At 44.4% G+C, this 19,937-nt stretch overlaps 1 protein-coding gene across 7 annotated transcripts in view; it reads right to left on the bottom strand.

Moving 5' to 3' along the window:
* Nucleotides 1-4,813: 4,813 nt before the first annotated feature.
* CDYL (chromodomain Y like) overlaps nucleotides 4,814-19,937 on the bottom strand; it is a 237,069-nt gene continuing 221,945 nt past the window's right edge. For all 7 annotated transcript variants that reach the window (XM_027040213.2, XM_027040214.2, XM_027040217.2 and 4 more), the window contains 3 exons: nucleotides 15,065-15,275; nucleotides 7,202-7,345; nucleotides 4,814-6,003 (listed from right to left, as the gene is read on the bottom strand). In XM_027040213.2, the coding sequence (XP_026896014.1) occupies nucleotides 5,845-6,003; nucleotides 7,202-7,345; nucleotides 15,065-15,275 (514 nt within the window). In that variant the 3' untranslated portion in view covers nucleotides 4,814-5,844. The remainder of the gene's footprint in view (nucleotides 6,004-7,201; nucleotides 7,346-15,064; nucleotides 15,276-19,937) is intronic.

Genomic DNA, 19,937 nt, shown 5'->3' with positions numbered 1-19,937 from the left:
AAGATTGGTAATGATTACTTTTTAAACACTTGATACAATCAATGAATGATGCCATCTGTTTCTGTGCTTTTCTTGATGGGAAGCTTTTTGATTACTAAATCAATCTCTTTAGTTGTTATAGGTGTGTATTCAGATTTTCTGTATCTTCTGAAGTCAGTTTCAGTTTTCATCTTTATAGGAATTAGTTGATCTCATGTAGCTTACCTAATTTGTGGGCATACAATTGTAACATTCCCTTATAATTCTTTTTATTTCTATAGGGTTGGTAGTACTGTCCCCTCTTCACTCCTGGTTTTAGTAATTTAAGTATTCTTTTTTTCTTGGTCAGTCTCATTAAGCTTTTCAAAGACCTTTCCTTGATTTTTTTTCTATTGCTTTTATATTTTCCATTTTATTTATATCTGCCCTAATAATTTTTATTTCCTTCATTCTGTTTGCTGTGTGTTTAGTTTGCTCTTCTTTTTCCAGTTTCTTAAGGTAGAAGTTTAGGTTATTGACTTGGCATCTATTTACTTTTCTATTTTTTAAATATAGGTATTTTGTTATGAATAATTTATTTTTTAATTTTCTTAATGTTTATTTTTGAGAAAGACAAAGAGAGAGAGAGAGGCAGCGTGAGTGGGGAAGGGGCAGAGAGAGAGAGAGACACAGAATCCAAAGCAGGTTCCAGGCTCTGAGCTGTCAGCACAGAGCCTGACACGGGGCTTGAACTCATGAACCGCAAGAACATGACCTGAGCCAAAGTCGGCCGCTTAACTGAGCCATCCAGGTGCCCTTGTTATGAATAATTTATTATGTTTTGTTACATTGTGTTTTCAGTTTCATCCATCTCCAGATCTTTTCTAATTTCTCTTGTAAAGGTTATAAGAGGTTTAATTTCCACATATTTTTCAATTTCCTAAATTTCTTTGTTACTGATATCTAACTCCTTTTGTTAAGGACACACTTTGCATGATTTGAATCCTTTTAAATTCATTGAGACTTGTTTTATTGCCTAACTTATGGTCTATTCCGGAAAATGTTCCATGTGCCCTTGTAGAAGAATATGTATTCTGCTCGGGTGGAGGTTTCTACAGATGTGTGTGTATTAGGTCTACATTTTTAAATTGAAGTACAATTTACATGCAATATCCTATTATTTTCAGGTGTACATCATAGTGGTTCAATATTTTTATACACTATGAAATGATCCCCATAATGAGTCTAATTACCTCTATGGTTTATAATGTTGTTCAAGTGTTCTATTTCCTTGTAATATTATGTCTTGCTGTTTTATCCAGGGTGTTTCACGTGGGTGGTTACATATATAGTCTGTATGGATGTTGATAAAAATTTATATCCTCCCATTTTAGAATACAATCTAAAATTATGAAAATAGGAATTAATGTTAAAACTCATTAGACCTTAGCTTTTATTTTTAAAAATGCTTGCTTTAAACAACTTATTAGTCATCGAAGGGCATAATATGGTTCTAAGATCATAAAGTTGGCTTTTAACTGAAGTTTTCTACCTCACCAAAAAAGTAACTTTCAAAGCAATGTTCTAACATCCAATGCCATTTTCAGAGTGTCTTCAGAGACACTGTCAGGAATGTCCTCTAGAGAACAGGGAGGAGTTTCCTGGGATATAGTCAGTCTTTCCTCTGTTGCTAAGCAGTGAGATATTTATTTCTAGATGCTAGTATTGAGGGTTTTGTGGAGTGGTCCAGCTCCTCCAGATGTAGAAATAGTTTGTAGACCATCAAAAGTCTCTAGATAAGGCCAGCCTCCACTTGAAAAAGCCCTAAATCCCAAGCTGCCAAGCTGCTCAAACCACCCACTCTGCCCCACTGCCCCACTTCCACCCACAGAGCCCTAGGCCCATGAGATGTCAGGATGCACTGAATTCTCCAGGCCACATTCCTACTCATTGCCACCCCCAGGCACAGACAAGTCAAGCTACCTGGGTCAAATACTGCAGATGCATGGATCCCAGCTCAGAGGTTGTGATTTATTTTCATGTATGGCCAAAGCATTAAGAATTTTTAATGCTTTCTAGATCATTCTAATGTGCAATGAAGTTTGATCACCACTCTACACTCCCTGCGGCCAGTGTTCACCTCAATCTGATCTTGGCAAGTTAAGGTGCTGGGAAGGCAGGCACAGATGGCAGTGGGGTTTTGTGAAGAGCACTAGCTACTCCTGGATGCCAGGCCTCTTACAGGCAGTATGATGATGGGAAGGTCCCTTGACTTCTCTAGTTCTGTTTCCTCATGTAGAAACAGTTGCATGCAACATCACAGATCCTCTCCCACTCTTCAGTTCTGGGCTTTACTCCAGGGCTAAGGTTCCTTGGACTTTCACCTGCCCTGAGTCTCTTCCTGTGAAGGCCAGGACTCCCCCTGGCATGTTCTGCAGGTCACTAGAGTGCCCTCTAGGGCAGGAAAGGCATGGACTGGGGAAAGTTGGTTATGGAAGGATAGAAAGGTCAGTAACAGGCCACCAGATGGGCTCGTTGGATTTGGGGAAAGCAGACTGAACTTTGAGCAGGGACAGACTCAGTTGACAGAGCCCCACATCCCTGGGTTATCCCTAAGATGTGTGTTTTTATTTGGGAAGTGGCAATTCTCCTGCAACATACACATTTTCCTCCCTTTGGAGAATAACATTTGTTCATATTAGTGTAAGTGACTAAGTAATTTAGGAGTGGGTTAGAGCTTCTCTTCTGTGGCTGAAGGAGACAGTTGGTCATAGAGGCTGGTCTCTGGCTCGCTGGGCTCCTGCTTTGCCCAGATACTTGGGTTACCCCTCATTTACTTCCTGACCAAGCAATGAGGCCAAAGGGTGGTAGGAGCAGCCTAGCCAGCAGCTCTCCGGGCACCCCTCTTCTTACATCATGGGCATGATTTCCTTCAAAGATCCTCAAAGTTCGGGCCTCTTTTGATTTCTTTGGTCTTCTTGCCAGAGTGGCCAGAAACAAAGTCAGCCTACCACAAGATTTTTTTGAGAGCTCTCATTTTATAGTGATTATATATTAATATATACTATGTGAATAAATATTCTCTGGAAATTGGGAGTTCCCTCAAAAAGCCCATGACCTAATACACAGAAGTGTTTGCAACAGTGCCTGGTGCATACTGCAGGCTATGTGCTGTTTCACCATTACTACAGCTGAGGAAAACAAGCCCAAGAAGGGGATGGCCCTGGTCAGGGGCCTAAATGCATAGGAATGCCTGTCTCTGTCCAGCTCTCCACCTTCACTTGCCAGAGGCTGAACAGTATTTAAATCCAAGAGTAGGGAAGCACTAGAGGAGAGGATATAAAAAGAAGACAGTCTAGTTCTTGGGCACATCCTTTTAATCTCTTAGAAGCATACAGTGAATGTTTTGACATAAGTTATTCTGTAATATGCTTTTTTCACCTAAGGTTTAGAAGTATTTTCTTTTAATGGTTGTGTATTCCATTGTGCAGTGTGGCATAATTAAACCCATCATTTCCAGCTTTTCACGGAGACGAATTTAGTCACCCGTGGTATCTTTATCCTATCTTGTGCAAGAATTCATTCCTTATGATGAGTCCTTATAAATGGACTTGCTCGATCCTGTCAAATTCTCCTCTGAAGTTGAACCAAATTAGAGAGCATTTCCTGTCACCTTCCCCAACACTGGGCAAGAATATAAGGATTTAAGGTTGTCAGTTCTTCCTCCTAGTTGGGCTCGATTCATGAGCCAGAAGTTGGAACATGAAAGTTTTGCCTGAGAGAGGAGGGAATGTGGCCAGTGTAGAGAATGCAGAATCCAGGATGACACAGAGGAGAACCGAGCTGAATTAGTTCCCTAGTTCTAAATTCTAGGAAACAGACAATATGGTGTTGATGCCAGAATACTGGTTCTGCCACCTGGGCTGGAAGCCTGGTCCTGCCCCTATGGCATGTATTTCATACTTTAGGTTCCCTATCTACGAAACAGGAATGAAAACACCTACATTGTAGGTCTGGGCAATGGAATAAGTTACAACTCTACATACACAGATTAAAAAAAACAACTCAATACTAAATCACCAAAGCTTATGTGTAATAACAATGTGAAGTTCAGAAGTAGGAAGAACTAGGTAATATGTTTAGGAATATGTATCTCTGAAAGAGAAGCAAGGAGAAGACTGACACAAAGTTCAGGAAATGGTCACCTGGGGAAGGGTCAAGTGGACAGGACTCGGGAGGATGATATTGGTCAGATTGTAGCTCCTCCCCAGGTGCAGTTACAGAGTTCCTTATTCTTTAAACTGCACGAGTGCTATGCCCACATGCATACTTCATGGAAAAAAAGTCCCATGAGGAACTTCAGGAGTGAAGAATTAGACAAACATTTCCAATGTGTTAAGAAATATTAGTTTTATTTAACCAGTTTTCACAGCTGAATATTTATTCTATAAAAACTTTACAGATTGTACAGTTTATTATATATAGTTCAAACTACTGAACGAAAAAGTAGGTCCCACAGATGCAAAAATACTGCACCAACCAATCCAAGGTAAAGGCAGATTTACACGCTGTACAGCTCTCCACATGGCCGGGAGGTGGTCGGTTCTAAGTATAAACTTCCAAACTGTACAAAAATAAGGTTTTGATTTTATTTCATTCTTCATACATTCAATATGATTGCAAGCTCAGAAGCCTAACTAATAATAGGCGTCTGTAATCAGGAATCAGTCCCCACTCCTGAAAGGAATGTGAATGTCTATTTACACAGGGCACTCTTGGACGCCACACTCTACTCCGCATATTGCGTAGATATGAAAGCAGAGACCTGGGACATTAAACGTTGAATATAAGGTAGTTCTTTTTTTTTTTTTTTTAAAGGAGTTCCTGCATTTAATAGTGTGCCAAAAGAATTTTAACTTATTAAATAAAATATATTCTAAGTGAACCTAAAAATTACTTTATAAACATAAAAATACTTTTTTTTGGTGTAATACATCAATCATATCTGCAAATAGAAAACCAAAACTGCATATAAAGTAGTATTTCTCACCCAGCAACAAGAAGCACTTATGTAGTTATTTTTCAAAAGGGTCAGAAAAACTCTTTAAAATCCACTAAGACTAACTTATAACTTAGATACTCGTACTTAAGCTATTCAGTGATTCACTAATACTGCAAAACAAGCTTTCTTCTGGAGAGACAGTGGTTTCCTCATGTTAACTGGGTAAGAACTGGATATATTAAAAAGGAAGAATCATTGGATTTTCCAGCATGAATCTTAAGTGTACTTCAGTTTGGCGGTATGTTCATCAGTGGGTTTTTCATCAGAAATACTTATCCTACAAGGTAAGTTTTACTTTTGATTCAGGACATTCCACCTCTGAGATACATGTACCTTTTTGGAGACAAAGGCACACCTCAGATCTTTCTGTATCTCTATTTGGGACAGGAGAGAGGAGGCTGGCTAATACCCTTTAGATTCCCTGTTCTAGAAAGAAAAAATAAGGGAAACAAACATTATTCCAGACTTTTCTGCCACCTGAAACCAGCAAAACACGCTTCATTTCTTTTTTATACAGTACTAGCTAAAGATAACAAAAATTAGAGCTTCGAAGAGCAGTCTAGAGCTCACCATTATACTTTTATACTTGTGTGTATATTAAGTATAAAATAATGACGTTTGGACAAAGGAGCTTTGTAGTTATTTATTTTAAAGTTACAGTACTTAAAAACTCCTTGATAATAAATAGCTTGGATGTTGTAAGTCCTGCTTCCAAGCGTGAGCTAAGAGTGAACTTGTTTCAGGCTGTGAGGGAGGAGGAGGGCAACGTGGTGCCACAGGTGTGCTGCTCTAGAATTCCAGTGTCACCAGCAGGCACCTGGCCGTCAGAACTCATCGATCTTCCTCTGCAGGTACTTCAGCATGGAGTCCATCCCTTGAGCCGAGCCCCAGATTTTCTTCAGCACTTCACACTCCCTCTCGTTGGCCTGCTCCAGCTCCACCTTCATGTTACAGCGCACAAGGGCTTTGGACTCTTCCAGCACCTGGACCAGACACAGGCAGTGAGTCAGCAAGGGTGCGTGTCCACAAGCACTGGCTCTCCTTGTCCCCAAAGCTATGGAGGCAGTTAGCAAGCTTGAGTAATTACCTGTCAAAAAGGCTACCAGACATCTTTTCACAACGCACACCGGGCCTGAGATACATCTGAAGTCTATTCACTCTAGGTATCAGGCAAATGCTCAAATTCAGGAGAGCTGTGCTACCCGCTTCTGGCCCCCTCCCCACTGAGACCAGCCTGGCCTGGGCCCACACTGCTGCTGCAGGCTGGCGTGGCTCCTGAACCAGACACCAGCTCTTGTGATGCCCAGTGAAAACTCTATGAATACCCTCTGAGGGGGTTTTCTAACCAAAATTTAATCTTAACAGTGAGCGTTGTTCATGTCAGGGAGAGCCTAAATAGGAGTCATGTCTGTTAATGTTAAATGATGTTTACCTTATAATTTGCTAAATGCAATTGTTACCAGATTGAATATTATCCAAGATCATTTTTTTTTTTTTTTAAACACAGTAGGCTCCATGCCCAATGTGGGGCTTGAACTCACAACCCTGAGATCAAGAGTCACATACTGTACCAACTGAGCCAGCCAGGCGCCCCTAATCCAGCACATTTATTAAATAAAAGCTTACATCCACTGTGGGCAGTTGGGAAGGAAACATGGTATAGGAAAGGGCTTTGGAGGGCACGCCTAGGTGGCTCAGTTGGTTGAGTGCCGACTTTGGTTCAGGTCATGATCTCATGGTTCATGAGTTTGAGACCTACATCGGGCTGTGTGCTGTCAGCACAGAGCCTTCTTCAGCTCCTCTGTATCGCTCTCTGCCCCTCCCCCACTTGTTCTCTCCCAAAATAAAACATTAAAAAAAAAGGAAAGGGCTTGGGAGGCAGGAAAGAACTCTATGAATGGTTTTTGTAGGGTTTCATAGGACACTGTGAGATAAGTCCCTGACTGATGTGGACTCCTTCCGCTCTTAGGCATCTGTGATGGGGAGGAGGCAGGCAAGTGGGTCTGGAGCAATGGCACTAATTATAGCTCTTCCAGCATTTCGAGTGCAGGGGGCCATGCCAGGGGCACATGTGGAGGACTCAGGAGACACCGTTATTATGTGTGCGAGCTGTCTGGAGGGAAGGTCATGGTAAAAAAAGAAAAAAAAAGTAACATATGTAAGAGAACGAGTTCCACGTACAACTGGATTACAGGAGGCAAGCTCCTTGATGCGAACCATAACTTCTTGGGTGAAGGTCCCGGGCCAAAACACCTGGGAGACCAGGCCTTTGCCGCAAGCCTCCTGCGCTGTCAACTTCCGTCCACTGAGCAACATTTCATTTGCCTGAAACAAAGAGAAGTTGAGACTCATATGAGATGTGAGGGGGAGGCAGGCAGAGAAGACCCAACCCGAAAATTCATCTAAAAGAATTCAAACCAAGGGTGGGCATCTGAACGGGCGCAGGCCCTGGTGGGGACTCATTGCGTGCCCTCGGGGTTCCATCTGCAGCCTGTGGGCAGAGAATAAACCCAACAAGGCACAATCCACTGTGCAGATGAGAAGTCACATACTGACTGGTAATTCACACACACAAAAACGTAAAATGTTTCTTTTATGAAGGAATACAGAATAACATGAACACAACCAAGAAATCTAACTTAGAGAAGGTCTATTTGTTGGTAATTGAAGTTACTGGCATGTGCCCCTCCTGCTGCTTCCTCCTGCCCAGTGGTAGCCATTCCCATGCATGAAGACACTTAATACACAAAACAGTGTCCTGGGAAATGGAGGCATAAGCAAAGCTAAGCGATTTGCTGTGTCAGGGATCTACACCAGTCACAGAATCACTACCCAATATTTGCTAGATCTTTGAGAGGCCAATGGTGGCTTCTTCTCCATATACACAGACAATGCTCCATGTGCAGTGTTTCTCCTAAAGTATAACTTGGAAGGCCACATTTTATCACTTGGACATTAAAGTAAGAAACTATCCAGGACCTGAATGCATCCAAAATGACCATGACTGTGGTCTGCTTAGGAGGGTGTGACTATTGTTACTTCATATGACTCAATGGAGGAAACTAACATTTGTTATTTGTTAATAAAAAAAAAAAGTATATTTGTGTCTGTGTGTGTACATATATATATGAAATTGATTTTAACTTTGTCCTGGATTCTGCATCATTTTCAAGGTCTCAACACCATGTGCACAGATTTTATCCCATTCACATAACAGGTGCAGAGATATCAAAATAGGGAGAAAACCTGACAAAGAAACTTCACACTATTCTGATGTGACAATTTCCTGCCTGCAGTTGATCTTGCACTGCTAACCTTCCCGAAGACTGATGGTCATGAAGACGTGACCATCATCTCCTGGGACTCAGGTAAAGTACACTCTTGGGAGGTGACCTTCCTTTTCCAAAAGAGGTAAAATATTGTTATGAAAAGGGCGTGAAGTTATTTAAGTGTATCTCCAGGTTAACAGCACCTCTATGCCTCCTATAGATGCATTGAGACATTTACTGCATGTGAAATGCACAGAGTGCAGGGCACACAAGTAACAGCTGGCAAAGCTAATGCTTGGTTGACTCACTACCCTTTCCACACAGGCAGAGAATAGAAAACAGGGTGGAGAACAGGGTCCCTACAAGGACTACGAGGTCCAATGCAGACCTGCTACTTGCGCCGAGTCTTGGACAAAGTCACGAACGTTCGAAGAGTTTGGAGATGTTCTAGAAAACCCCTGTACTGAGCACCTCTTCTCAGTGAAAAGAAGGCCAAAAAGAACAATGCATTTAGAAACCTGATTTAACCTTACTGTCGGCTGCTAAGACAGTTCTCTGAGGACAGAGCCAAAAGCACTGAGAAAGGGTGACAGGAGTGCTGACAGAATGGCTTGGTAGGAAGTGCTTGGTGGTTTTCCTCGTTTGTGCTTCTTTTACTCTCAACACATAGTGAAGACAACACCACAACTACATCACTTAAGTGTGAAATATGTCTTGAAGACCAGGTTGGAACCACAGGGTCTTAGCTTGCCTAGTGGATGCGAATGTGTGCCTGTCAGGAGTGACCCTGTCACTTCTCTGAATATTATGCTTTGTCCCCTGGAGTGACATCCCTACCAGTGTTCCCTTCCTCCTTTCTCTCCTCCATCCCTTTCCTCGGTTCCTGTGGGTCTGTGCCAGCCAGCTAGGCCGCCAGAACAGTCCCCTGCCATGTGCTGAGCTGTCACTGCCACCATTTCCTCCTTTCAGAGCCAGACTGACTCTGTGGCTGCTGTCCCTGAAAAGTCTTCCCCTACTTAGTCTTCTTGATTTCAGATGGGTGGAGGTGCAGGACAACAGAGGGCATTTCTGGCTTTTCCCAAGACATGGATGTCGCACTGACTCTAATGTTCATGGAAGTACAGGCAGTTAGTTGGTTTAAATTATAGTCAATGAAGAACACCGTAAGATTAGTAAGACTAAATACACTCAGTGTGAAGGAGCATGTTCTCAACTGTTCTCAGATGCTCAATTTCCAGTAGTTTTAACATGACAGGTTTCTAACTTCTACCCAAGAAACAGATTTGCAAGGTCACTGGCAGTTTCTTGGCTGCTGTTTTGTTCCAAAATGGCCAACTGTTTTTTAAAAAGTTATAGTGTGAGGGCGCCCGGCTGGCTCAGTTGGTGGAGCATGCCAACTCTTGATCTCAGGGTTGTGAGTTCGAGCCCCATGTTGGGTGTAGAGATAACTAAAAATCTTTAAAAAATAATATAATAAAAAAGTTATAGTTTACACAGACAAGTGAGAAATGCTGGAAAAAAGTGAAATAAGGACCCCTTTTCTTCCAGCCAAAAAAACACACATTAAGAGGTGCGGTGAGAAAACTTAATCAGCTTGGATGGGATGGGTTGGGGAGCTTTGAGCCTCAAGGAGGTGACGGCTCTGCCCCTCACTCGTCTCAGGCTCTCAACTCCCCAGAGCAGCAGCCTCCCCAGTAAACTCGGGGTGAGGACTTCAGCCATTCACTGGGCATTTCTCCAGCATCGCCCATCAGGAGCGAGAGCTGCCAGCTTTATCACCAGCTCCATGTGCTCTTCAGTGAGGGTCTGCTGGGTGTCACTCATGGCACCCAAGCCACAGGACTCACTGTGGCACATGGCACCAGGCAGGCATGCCCTGCATGTTTCCTGGGGACAAAGGGAGCTAAGATGTGGAGGAATACAGTCCTCAGCTAACCTGGTGCACAGCTTGTGACGGCAGCTTAGCTCCACAGATGTCAGTCTGTGCCTACAGGAAAGGACAGCTCTCACAGCTTGCTTTGGCTGCGTGCTCTTTTCATCCAGGGAACGTGATCCTTTCTGGCTTATCCTGCGTGCAGAGTTTTGCACCACATCCCGTGTGAAAAACCAAACCTGTGTAGCTTTGCCTCAGGCAGCTGGAAGCTTGCATACACCAAAAGCTCAAGAAGGGGACGTGGCATCTGGGTGGTCACCTTCTTTCTTCCTTTCTCCTTTCCTTCCTGCCTTCCTTCCCTGCCTTTCTTTCCTGTCTCTCCTTTCTTTCTTATATACAGAGACAGCATGAGCAGTAGAGGGAGAAAGACAGACTCCCAAGCAGGTTCCATGCCCAGCACAGAGCCCAACGAACCGTGAGATTGTAACCTGAGCCACAAAAGTTGGACACTTAACCAACTGAGCCACTCAGGCGCCCCTGGGTGGTCACTTTCAATGAGGGCCGTCACAGCCTGACTTACCCCAGCAGCATTTACTACTTTCTGGACAAAGGTTTTAGTCAAATGCTCTGCACTTTTTGAGTGCCTGCTTCACAGGCAGGCTTCTCAGCCTGGGCACTGAAAACATTCAGAGCAGACAGCTCTGTGGAGAGGAGCCTGTCCTGTGATTTGGAGGACACTGAGCAGCACCCAGCCCTCCACCCGGCAGCATCGCCTCAGCTGTGACAATCAAGTCTCCAGACACTGAGGCATGTCCCCCAGGAGGAGGGGGATGGGGCATACCGTCCTGGCTGAGAATCACTGTGCATGTGGTACCAGTAGATCACAAGGAGAAGTAAAAAGTGATGCATTTCAAAACTTGTCCAGGGAGGGGGAAATGCACCTGATGAAGAGCAGGCATTCATTTTGTCTGGCCTTCCTGCTCTATGTGGCTCTGCAAGATGGTATCGCTTCCCTTAAGTCCCGCCCTCTTTCCTCTCCTGGCCACGAGGCCTGTAACTTGTTTCCTCCCTCAGAGGAGCTGCAAGAAGATGTGGGGCTGAATTCTAAGGGTGCTTGACACGGAGCCAGATCACAGGGTGGGACAGGGATCTTGCTGATTTGGGAGCTCTCCCGAGATACAAGATTTAATACCCTGGCAAGTGCCCCATGAGACAGTGTGACCTTGCTCCTGGGATGGCTCCCAGAAGCATGGGGGAAGTGGCAGCCCAGACCAAGCGTGGCTGAGATGTCAGAAGCACCGTGGCTGTTGGATGGGGTGTGACAAGACAGCTCAAGGAGCTTGTGGCACATGCTGGAGACATGATCACAATGTAGGCCCCTGTGCTGGGAGTATGGCTGTGCTGGTCACAGCAGAGAAGAATGTGTTTTTTAAAAAACAATTCTGGAGTTTTTACTGAATGCTGGCTGAGGCAGAACACACAGCCATGGGACATCAAATAACCACACATCGGAAAGGTCCACCAGGAGCTGAGTTCCATCAGGCCCGCTAGAACACCAGAGGGCACAGAGGAGCCTAGACCCCCATGTCACCTGCCACCAGTGCCCTGCCTCAGCTCACGCCTACAGCCGTATGGGGGACTCTCTATGAGCAAGCCTGGTTTGTGGGTGGGCTGGCCCGGTGTACAGATGTGCAAACTGAAACAGACGGCCAGTCCACCAGTGCCTCACCCGGCTGTAGTTGGACAAGATAATGATGAAGGAAAACACCGACACAGAGGGGGTGTGCCTGTCAACCACCTGGTGCGGAAGGAGAGGTGGATCAAGGTTAGAACACACAGTGACCAAGGGCGGTGTCCAATGGCCTGGCTGGCTGGTCAGGGGCCTGGTCAGGGGACAAGGGGCTCTGGCATGCAGATGACTGGGGAGATGTGTATGTGGCTGGGTCATGCTGGTGTTCAGGAGAAAGTACCCACTGCAGAGAGGAAGAAAACAGCTCTGTGAGACCAGCCTTGGTCGCTGGCCGCCCCAGTGCTGGCATGACAGACATGCAGACAAGAGTTCCCGTGGTGGGAGGGATGGAGCTCAAGGGCATGGGGTCTGATGTATAGAGGTGATTCAGCTACTGTGGCCGCTGAACATCTGGCCTCCAGCAAGACACCGATGCCAGACCACCTGCCTGGTATCGCTCCTGAGGAGACCAGCTGGTTGGCTACTTGGTGGCACGATGACTGTTGTCACAGGAGTACACACTTACTCTGGTCTGGGTTTGCTTTCCTGCCTTCATGAGCACCTCTCTCTGAGTGGGCATAAAGTGCCCAGTCTACCATGGGGTGTGCCAGGCCAGAACTCCCTCACAGCAAAGAGGGTGTGGGAGCGGGCCTGTGACCATGGGGGACCCTCTGGCTATGTCGTATTCGTCATCTCCAGAAGCCACTGCTGATGGAGCGCTGGAATGGTGTGAGGTACAGGTGGAGTACCATCTTGAAGGTGTGTACATGAAGATGGGCACCTTCCTCTGAGTTACAGTGTACAGAGTGCATCAAAGACCCTGACATAGTACCAGGTGCCCGACAGGAAAAACCCTTGGGACTGGGTAAGAAAGGAAGCAGGTGCAGCCCCCCGCCCCCCACCAATGATCTGAGGGCCATTTAGCCTCTGGCCCTCGAAACTGGACTCTGCTTGTTCCGGAAGGGGCACATTTGGCCAGTGGACACAGCAAGGGTCCTACTGACCTTAAGGGTATGACTGCTACCTGGGCACCTGGTGCCTCCTGGGAGCCCCTGGGTCCGCCCCCACCCAGCTGCAGACACGAATGTGCAAGTGCAGCAACTCAGGGCTAATGGGATGGGGGACCCGTGTTCCACCACCAACGTGGCCACCGAGGCCAGCGGCAGTGCCAGCTGTGGGTGGTTTGGGACTAGAACAGGAAGGGAAAGGACAAGGATGGGGGTGGTCCTGAGACCAGATGTGGCAGTGGGAGCCATATGGGTCCCACTAAGCTTCTTCCTCTTTCCTTTAAACTTTATTTGGGGAATAGGTTTAAACTTCTGGAAAGATCATAAGAGCAATGTACAGAGTTCCTGTAAACCCCTCACCCCTCTAATGTTAACATCTTACATGACTTCTTACAATGATCAAAAACAGAAAATTACCATCAACATGGTACTATGAACCAAAGTACAAACCCTCTGCAAAGTTTGCTGGTTTTCCCATTAAAGTCCTTCCTCTGACCCAGAACTGTGTCTGAGATCCCATGCTGCATGAAGTGGTCAGGCCCCTCTGTCCCCTACAGTGTGGGGCAGTGCCTTGGTGTTCTGGCGAGTTCTCCGACCATGTGGCACCTTGGAAGGGCCCTGCTTGGTATCTGGAGACTGTGCCACAGTCGGGGCTTGCCTGGTGCTCTCTCTGGATTGGACTCCCAACTGTCAGGACTCTGGTGGAGTGATGCTGTGCCATTCATGCTGCAGGTCAGCGCCAATGACAGTCTTATTTCTGGGGAACTGTGACCACTCAGTAAGGTGGTGCCTGCCAGGCTTCCCTACTGTAAAGTTACTATTTTTCCCACCGTAAATAATGAGGGGATGAAAATATCCATTTTCTCATCATGCCGTTACCTCTAACTTTAACATGCAGGTGGTTCTTGCCTGCAAGAGTTATCAATGGCTAATCCTTCTTCTCTACATTTCCCCCAGGACAAGTGGCCCCCCTCCAAATGTGTATGAAGAGGTGGATCTGAAGAGACAAGGGGTGGACTGTGGTGGACATGGGGATGTGCTGCCAAAGTCTGTCCAAGGGAGGTCTTGTCCCAGCTGCTGGGAGTGCCATTGGCAGCTAGCCATCAGCTCCTTCAGGGACTCTCTCTGCTGCAGAGCCACCTCATCCATGGTCACACCCCTCTTCCTGGGCAGCCCACACTCGGTGATGATGGACATAAAGGAATTAGCCATTTCAGCCCACTGTGGGTCAACTATGACAGGCCATACATGCCCCAGAGCTTCCCATGGTGGCCCAAACCTCCCTCTGTCCAGTCCCCCAACCACTGCCATCCTGCCCACAGGTACAGACTAATATTTCCCCACCATACCAGACTCCACTTCCATGTCTGCTGTGGAGACCCCAACCCATGACACCACCTCATGCCCTACTTCAAGGAATAAGAAATGCAATGTGTGTAGCTGCTTGAAAAATCGAAAGCTACAAACACAAACTCTTATTATGGATGGATTAAAAATTAAAAAAAAAAACCTCCACAATCAGATGGGAAGACTTCTCTTATCCTAAACAACTTTGCTCCTTTCATTGCTTTCCCTTAAAAGCGCAGATTTTAGGATGGCTCAGTTGGTTAAGTGTCCGACTTCGACGTAGGTCATGATCTCACGGTTCCTGAGTTCGAGCCCCTCATCGGGCTCTGTGCTGACAACTTGGAGCCTGGAGCCTGCTTCAGATTTTGTGTCTCCCTCTCTCTTTGCCCCTCCTCCACTCATACTCTGTCTCTCTCTCAAAAATAAACATTAAAAAATTTTTTTAAAAAGTACAGATTTCAGGTTATTGGGTTAAGAACTTTTCGACTGCACACTGCTGTTTGGGTTATAAATTGGGTATTTACTAATAGCAGATATCAGTGTCAATTATGCAGAGAGATAGATTCCTCACCAAATAAGGCCCTTCTCTAGGAAATAATGCAACACAGTGTCAATAAACGTTCTATGAACCAAAACATGAAAACCTCCTATGATTTCATGAATTAAGAATATGAGTTAATGAACAGGATTGAACTACAAGTGCATCTGATGGAAAGTCTCCTCAGAATGACACCCTGTATATATTTAGAAAAAACAATAACCAAATTAGATTTCTTTAGGAGGTTTTCTAGAATAATTTTTAAAAACAGAGGTACTCACAGATGCTCCTCCCATAATCTTGGGAAACATAACGGTGGAACAGCCATCTGGACTCTGTCCGAAGGTAGTATAGGGTGTTTGAAACCAAGCCTTTTCGTTGGCCCAAACCACATCACAAAGAGGCAATATGGAGGCTCCTAGTCCAATGGCTGGGCCATTTACTGCTACAATAATAGGCTTCTTAAACTGAATGAAAGTATTCACGAAGTTTCTAAAATGAAAAATAAATGGGAAATTACTCAAAACATTGTGTATTTGAGCAACAGAAAAGTCTACTTTTATAGAATTCAATATATCAAGATGTAAACTCTTTGGAAATCAGTACAAGTTGATTGAGATTCGTGGAAGGCTCTCTTCCAGAAGTGACCCAGAGACTTATGTACTGTGTGTTGTAAAGGCTTCACAATACCCTGGACACTATGTGAGAGTGGCTGTTGCTACAGGACCTATGTGAAGATCATGGGTGACATACAGCCAGAGGCTGCTCTTGGATTTGCAGCTGGCTCTAGGCCAATCCATCTTTCTCTTCAACTTTTGTTCCCTTTAAGACACAGGAGTCCAATTAACACTGTGGGCTTCAGATGACCAATCTAGACGCTCTCCCAAAGAAAAACTGGCATGGGGCATACCAAGACAGTGCAGTGTTAAGAGAAGACTAGGGGGTTGGGGTTAGAACCTATGTGGTCTGAGTCTGGACTTGGTATGTGATTTCAGACAACTCATTGACTACTTGGAAACCACAGATATTTCCTGAGTTTATGTAGAATTAGATGGAATGATGGGATGCCTGGGTGGCTCAGTTGGTTAAGTATCTGACTTCAGCTCAGGTCATGATCTCATGGTTGTGAGTTCGAGCCCCACATCGGGCTCTGTGCTGACAGCTTGGAGCCTGGAGCCTGCTTCAGATTCTGTGTCTCCCTCTCGCTCTGCCCTTCCCCAGCTTGTGCTCTCTTTCTTTCTCTCAAAAATGAATAAACATTAAAAAAAAAAAAAAGAATTAGATGGAATGACCTGGGAGAGGGATGTATATACAAGAAACTTCCAGGCTGGTTTAAGACAGGAGACCCAAGAAAGAACAGCAAGCACCACAGACACATGCCTGCACACCACTGTGTACCCCAGTGGAGATTACGATTACAGCAGGATCTCAAAGGAGAGCAGGACTAGTGGTTGGGCAGCCTTCACAGAGGACGTGGATTTTGACAGAACTGAGCCAGTGCTATTTCTGGATTTGTTTTAGGATCAGACTGGAAAAAGTAGGCTGCTCTTCAATTAAGGGTAGGCTGGTGCCACACCATACTGGTAATGTGCATCTTCTTCCTACCACTAGAAACAAATTTTATGTTCAGAGGTTGCTGCTTGCTATGATTTCACACAGTGAAAAAAAGGACAAACATGTACCAACATACATGGAAGGTCATTCCTTTAGGGCAGTCAGAGTTCTAGATCAGAATTACAGAATTCTAAACCTGACCCCGTCTTCAGTACGAGAACAATCTGGTTGCTCTCTGTAATTCGGTAACTTAAAAGCTGGAGCAAATCTATTCAGGTTATCTCTGAAAATGCTGACTTAGATCTTAGATGGTCTCCCATCTCCCCAGATACTGACATGAGAGGTTATGTTTTTTTTTTTTGGAGGAGGGCAGGTGAGGGAGTTTTGGGACATGCGTGTGTGAGGAACAGGAGAGACAATGTGCTGCAGAATCTGGCAGCCTCCATGCCCAGCTCCAGGGACTGTTCTCAAAGGCACCCTGTGGCCAGTGCAGACCTCAGCCCAGCCCCCAAGGTCCCCTAAGATTTGTGGGATCTTCACACTGAACGAGAATTGACTCATTCAAATGAATGAGCTGCTGTAAGACTTTCTAAATGAGAGCCTGAGGCACTGTTAGAAAGATCACATTGGGTTTTAATGATACAAAGAGAGCCAGACAACCTTTTAAATAGGTTCTTGGAATAATATATACAATTTACATGAAGCTACTTCGCTTGTGCCACCTTTTGAAGATTTGGGGTCAATGACATGATGGAAATACATCTTCTGAGCTTAGTTACTGATGATTCTCAAAAGGATCTCCATGATGCAGAGCAGACGTTTTCAAAATATGTCCCCTGGTGCCCTGGAGTCGCCCCGCTTTCATCTGCCTCATGTCAACAGGGACCTAGTAGGAACTGTTCCCATGCTAACAACATCTGGAAACCATGGATGGGATGGCAGAGTAACATGAAAGAAATGACCAAATACTGCAACAAGAAAGTGACTTTATAGAGAAATGGTCAAATTCTCTATAATTAATAATTAGAGTAATTAATTCCTTGACATAGCAGCATTCTTTCTCACGTTCTGTTTGCATAAAAGAAAAAAAAATGCTTCTAAAGTAGATGTTGCAAAATCAAAATCTGGAGAAATTGTTTAGAACTGATCTCCCCCTCCCCACTCCCAGTTATTTTTATTTTTGCCTGGAATGATAACTTAATCTAACACCGGTGGCTGCTTCTGGGAGGGGTATGAATTAACTGGCACACTCGACCGAAGATCATCTTTCCCTTTCAGAGGACAGAGCCGACCATTCTGACGTGTGAGCTCTGACATGTCAGAAACTAGCATGATCCACAGAGAAATCTGTTTAGAACAACAACAAACTTCCTAGAAATGCTTTCCTGTTTAGTAGAAACTTCCCAGAGCCACAAAGCCTTGGCTACGTGGGGTTGCACAGTAAGCCACATATCAAACCAGAGACAGGAAGGTGGGGGCAGCTTTCGGGCCTGGGGACCAAGCTCTCAGGAGCTGGCATTCAAGGAAGGACTGTCCACTGCTTCTGGGGGGGAGGGGAGCAGAAAGCACGTAGGTTTTGGAACTTAAAATGCATGAATGTCCAAAATGTGTGCAATGCAACATACCAAATTTGAATTTCAGCTTCCTGTGAATTATCTGTGAACTGAGCTATAAAGGCTGTGTTGGGTATAGCAGGGAAGGAAGGAGATTGTATTTGTCATAAAATGAATTTAAAAAGACTTATGATTAAACAAAAGCAAACTTCTATCCATTTCTTTGAAGAGCATTTACTACTTCACAGATATCACCAAAAAAGTCAGATAATCACCCAAGAACAATAGTCTAGAAACTGTTTGGGGAAAATGGAAAATGAAGCATGCAGAAATTATTAAGTTTCAACAGCAAGTTCATGGTCATTTTTCAAGGGAGCCCTCTCTTCACTGTGAATATCTGGATAGGACTAAAGTGGGGAGAGGTCAGGTTCTGGGGGACATTTGCTGGTCTGCTTTATGTCTCCCCACATTTCTGCTCTTCTCACTCCATGGTGGAGGAAGATGCCTGCTTTCTGGGGCCAGGCAGCTCCTGGTGCTTCAGACACTAAGCAGCAGCCAGTGGTTCCCACAGACTCAGAAGCCTAATGTTATAAACAGACTCAAAATAATTTTGTTTTTATCACTAACGTGAATATTTTTATTATAATGGATCTGCAAACTGGTTATGACCAGCAACCCCAAGAATGGAATTAGGTGTAGTAGATACCTGACAATCTAATGTTCAAACCTAACCTTTCTACTTCCCACTTCTTATAGGGGAAACTTGCTATAGTGATGTTCTTTGCTCCAAAGTTTTAAGGAATTCGAGACCAGACATACAGAAGTAACAAATATACAGCTTTATGTGTAAAGCCTATCTCATACATATAAAAATGAATTTAAATGCAAATGAGCAAGAGCAAAGGTTAAGTGAATCTGGTATAACTAATTATTTTTGGGTCCTGCCAGAGTACATAAAGGAAAATTCACATTGACAAAAATATATTCATTTAAAGAAGAACCAAGTGGGTTTCCCTAAAGCAGGATTTGGCCTTTGCATAGAAAAGCTTTTTGTTGGGGGAGAGGAAAGTGACAGGAGAGAGGGAGGGTCTGGAGAAGAAATGGGAGTGGGCAACCACCTGAAATAAATACCTGAAGTTACCGAAAGATTCCACAAATGAGATCTCTTGATCCATCTTTCCTCTGCATTTTCTAATCCCAACAGTGCAAACCTCAGCCACTGTCAATGGCAATTCAACATGGGAGGAGTCGCTGGACTAGGGTTGAGTCACTTGAGATTTAGAAGTGGAGTTCAGGGGGTTACTGGGTGGCTCAGGTGATTAAGCATTTGACTTTTGAGCTCTGCTCAGGTCATGATCTCATGGTTCAAGAGTTCGAGCCCTGAGTTGGGCTCTGCTGATAGCACGGAGCCTGCTTGGAATTCTCTCTTCCTCTCTCTCTGCCCCTACCCCACTTGTGTTTTCTTTTTCTCTCTCAAAATAAATAAACTTAAAAAAAAAAAAAAAAAAAAAAAAGAAGTGGAGCTCAGGGAGCATCTACAGGGAGAAACAAGCCAGAACGCAGAAGGCACTGACCGACAAGTCTGATTTTCTTATTAGAGCAGAGCTCCCCAAATCATAGTATTATGTGTAAAGTCAGTGTGCACTTACAGAAAATCTACAAAGTCACTGCCCGAGGCATAGTAGTTTGTATTTAAAAAATGAAAATTAAACCTAAGTAATTCATCCTGAAAGGCTGGGATGGGTTAGTCATCAGGAAATCTACAAGCTGTCTTAGAAGTACTGACAGTCTGTCACGGAATTACGTGTATTGATCAAGCAGTTTAATTTGAAACTGAGTAACACGATGGTCCTATCTAGGATACAACAAGTTTGAAATTACTTAGATCAGAGACAATACTTAATTAAGACAGATGGTAAAATTTCAAACTATTTTTGGAAAAACAATTACCATATGATACCTAAAAACTAGTAATGTTCAAAAACATGAAGGAACCTCTTGTATGCATACATACGTCTATCTGTACACAGTGAGAAAACAGATCAAT

Source organism: Acinonyx jubatus, chromosome B2 (genome assembly GCF_027475565.1).
Source record: "Acinonyx jubatus isolate Ajub_Pintada_27869175 chromosome B2, VMU_Ajub_asm_v1.0, whole genome shotgun sequence".
Lineage (NCBI taxonomy): Eukaryota > Metazoa > Chordata > Mammalia > Carnivora > Felidae > Acinonyx > Acinonyx jubatus.
This window is presented reverse-complemented; position numbering and strand designations above follow the sequence as displayed.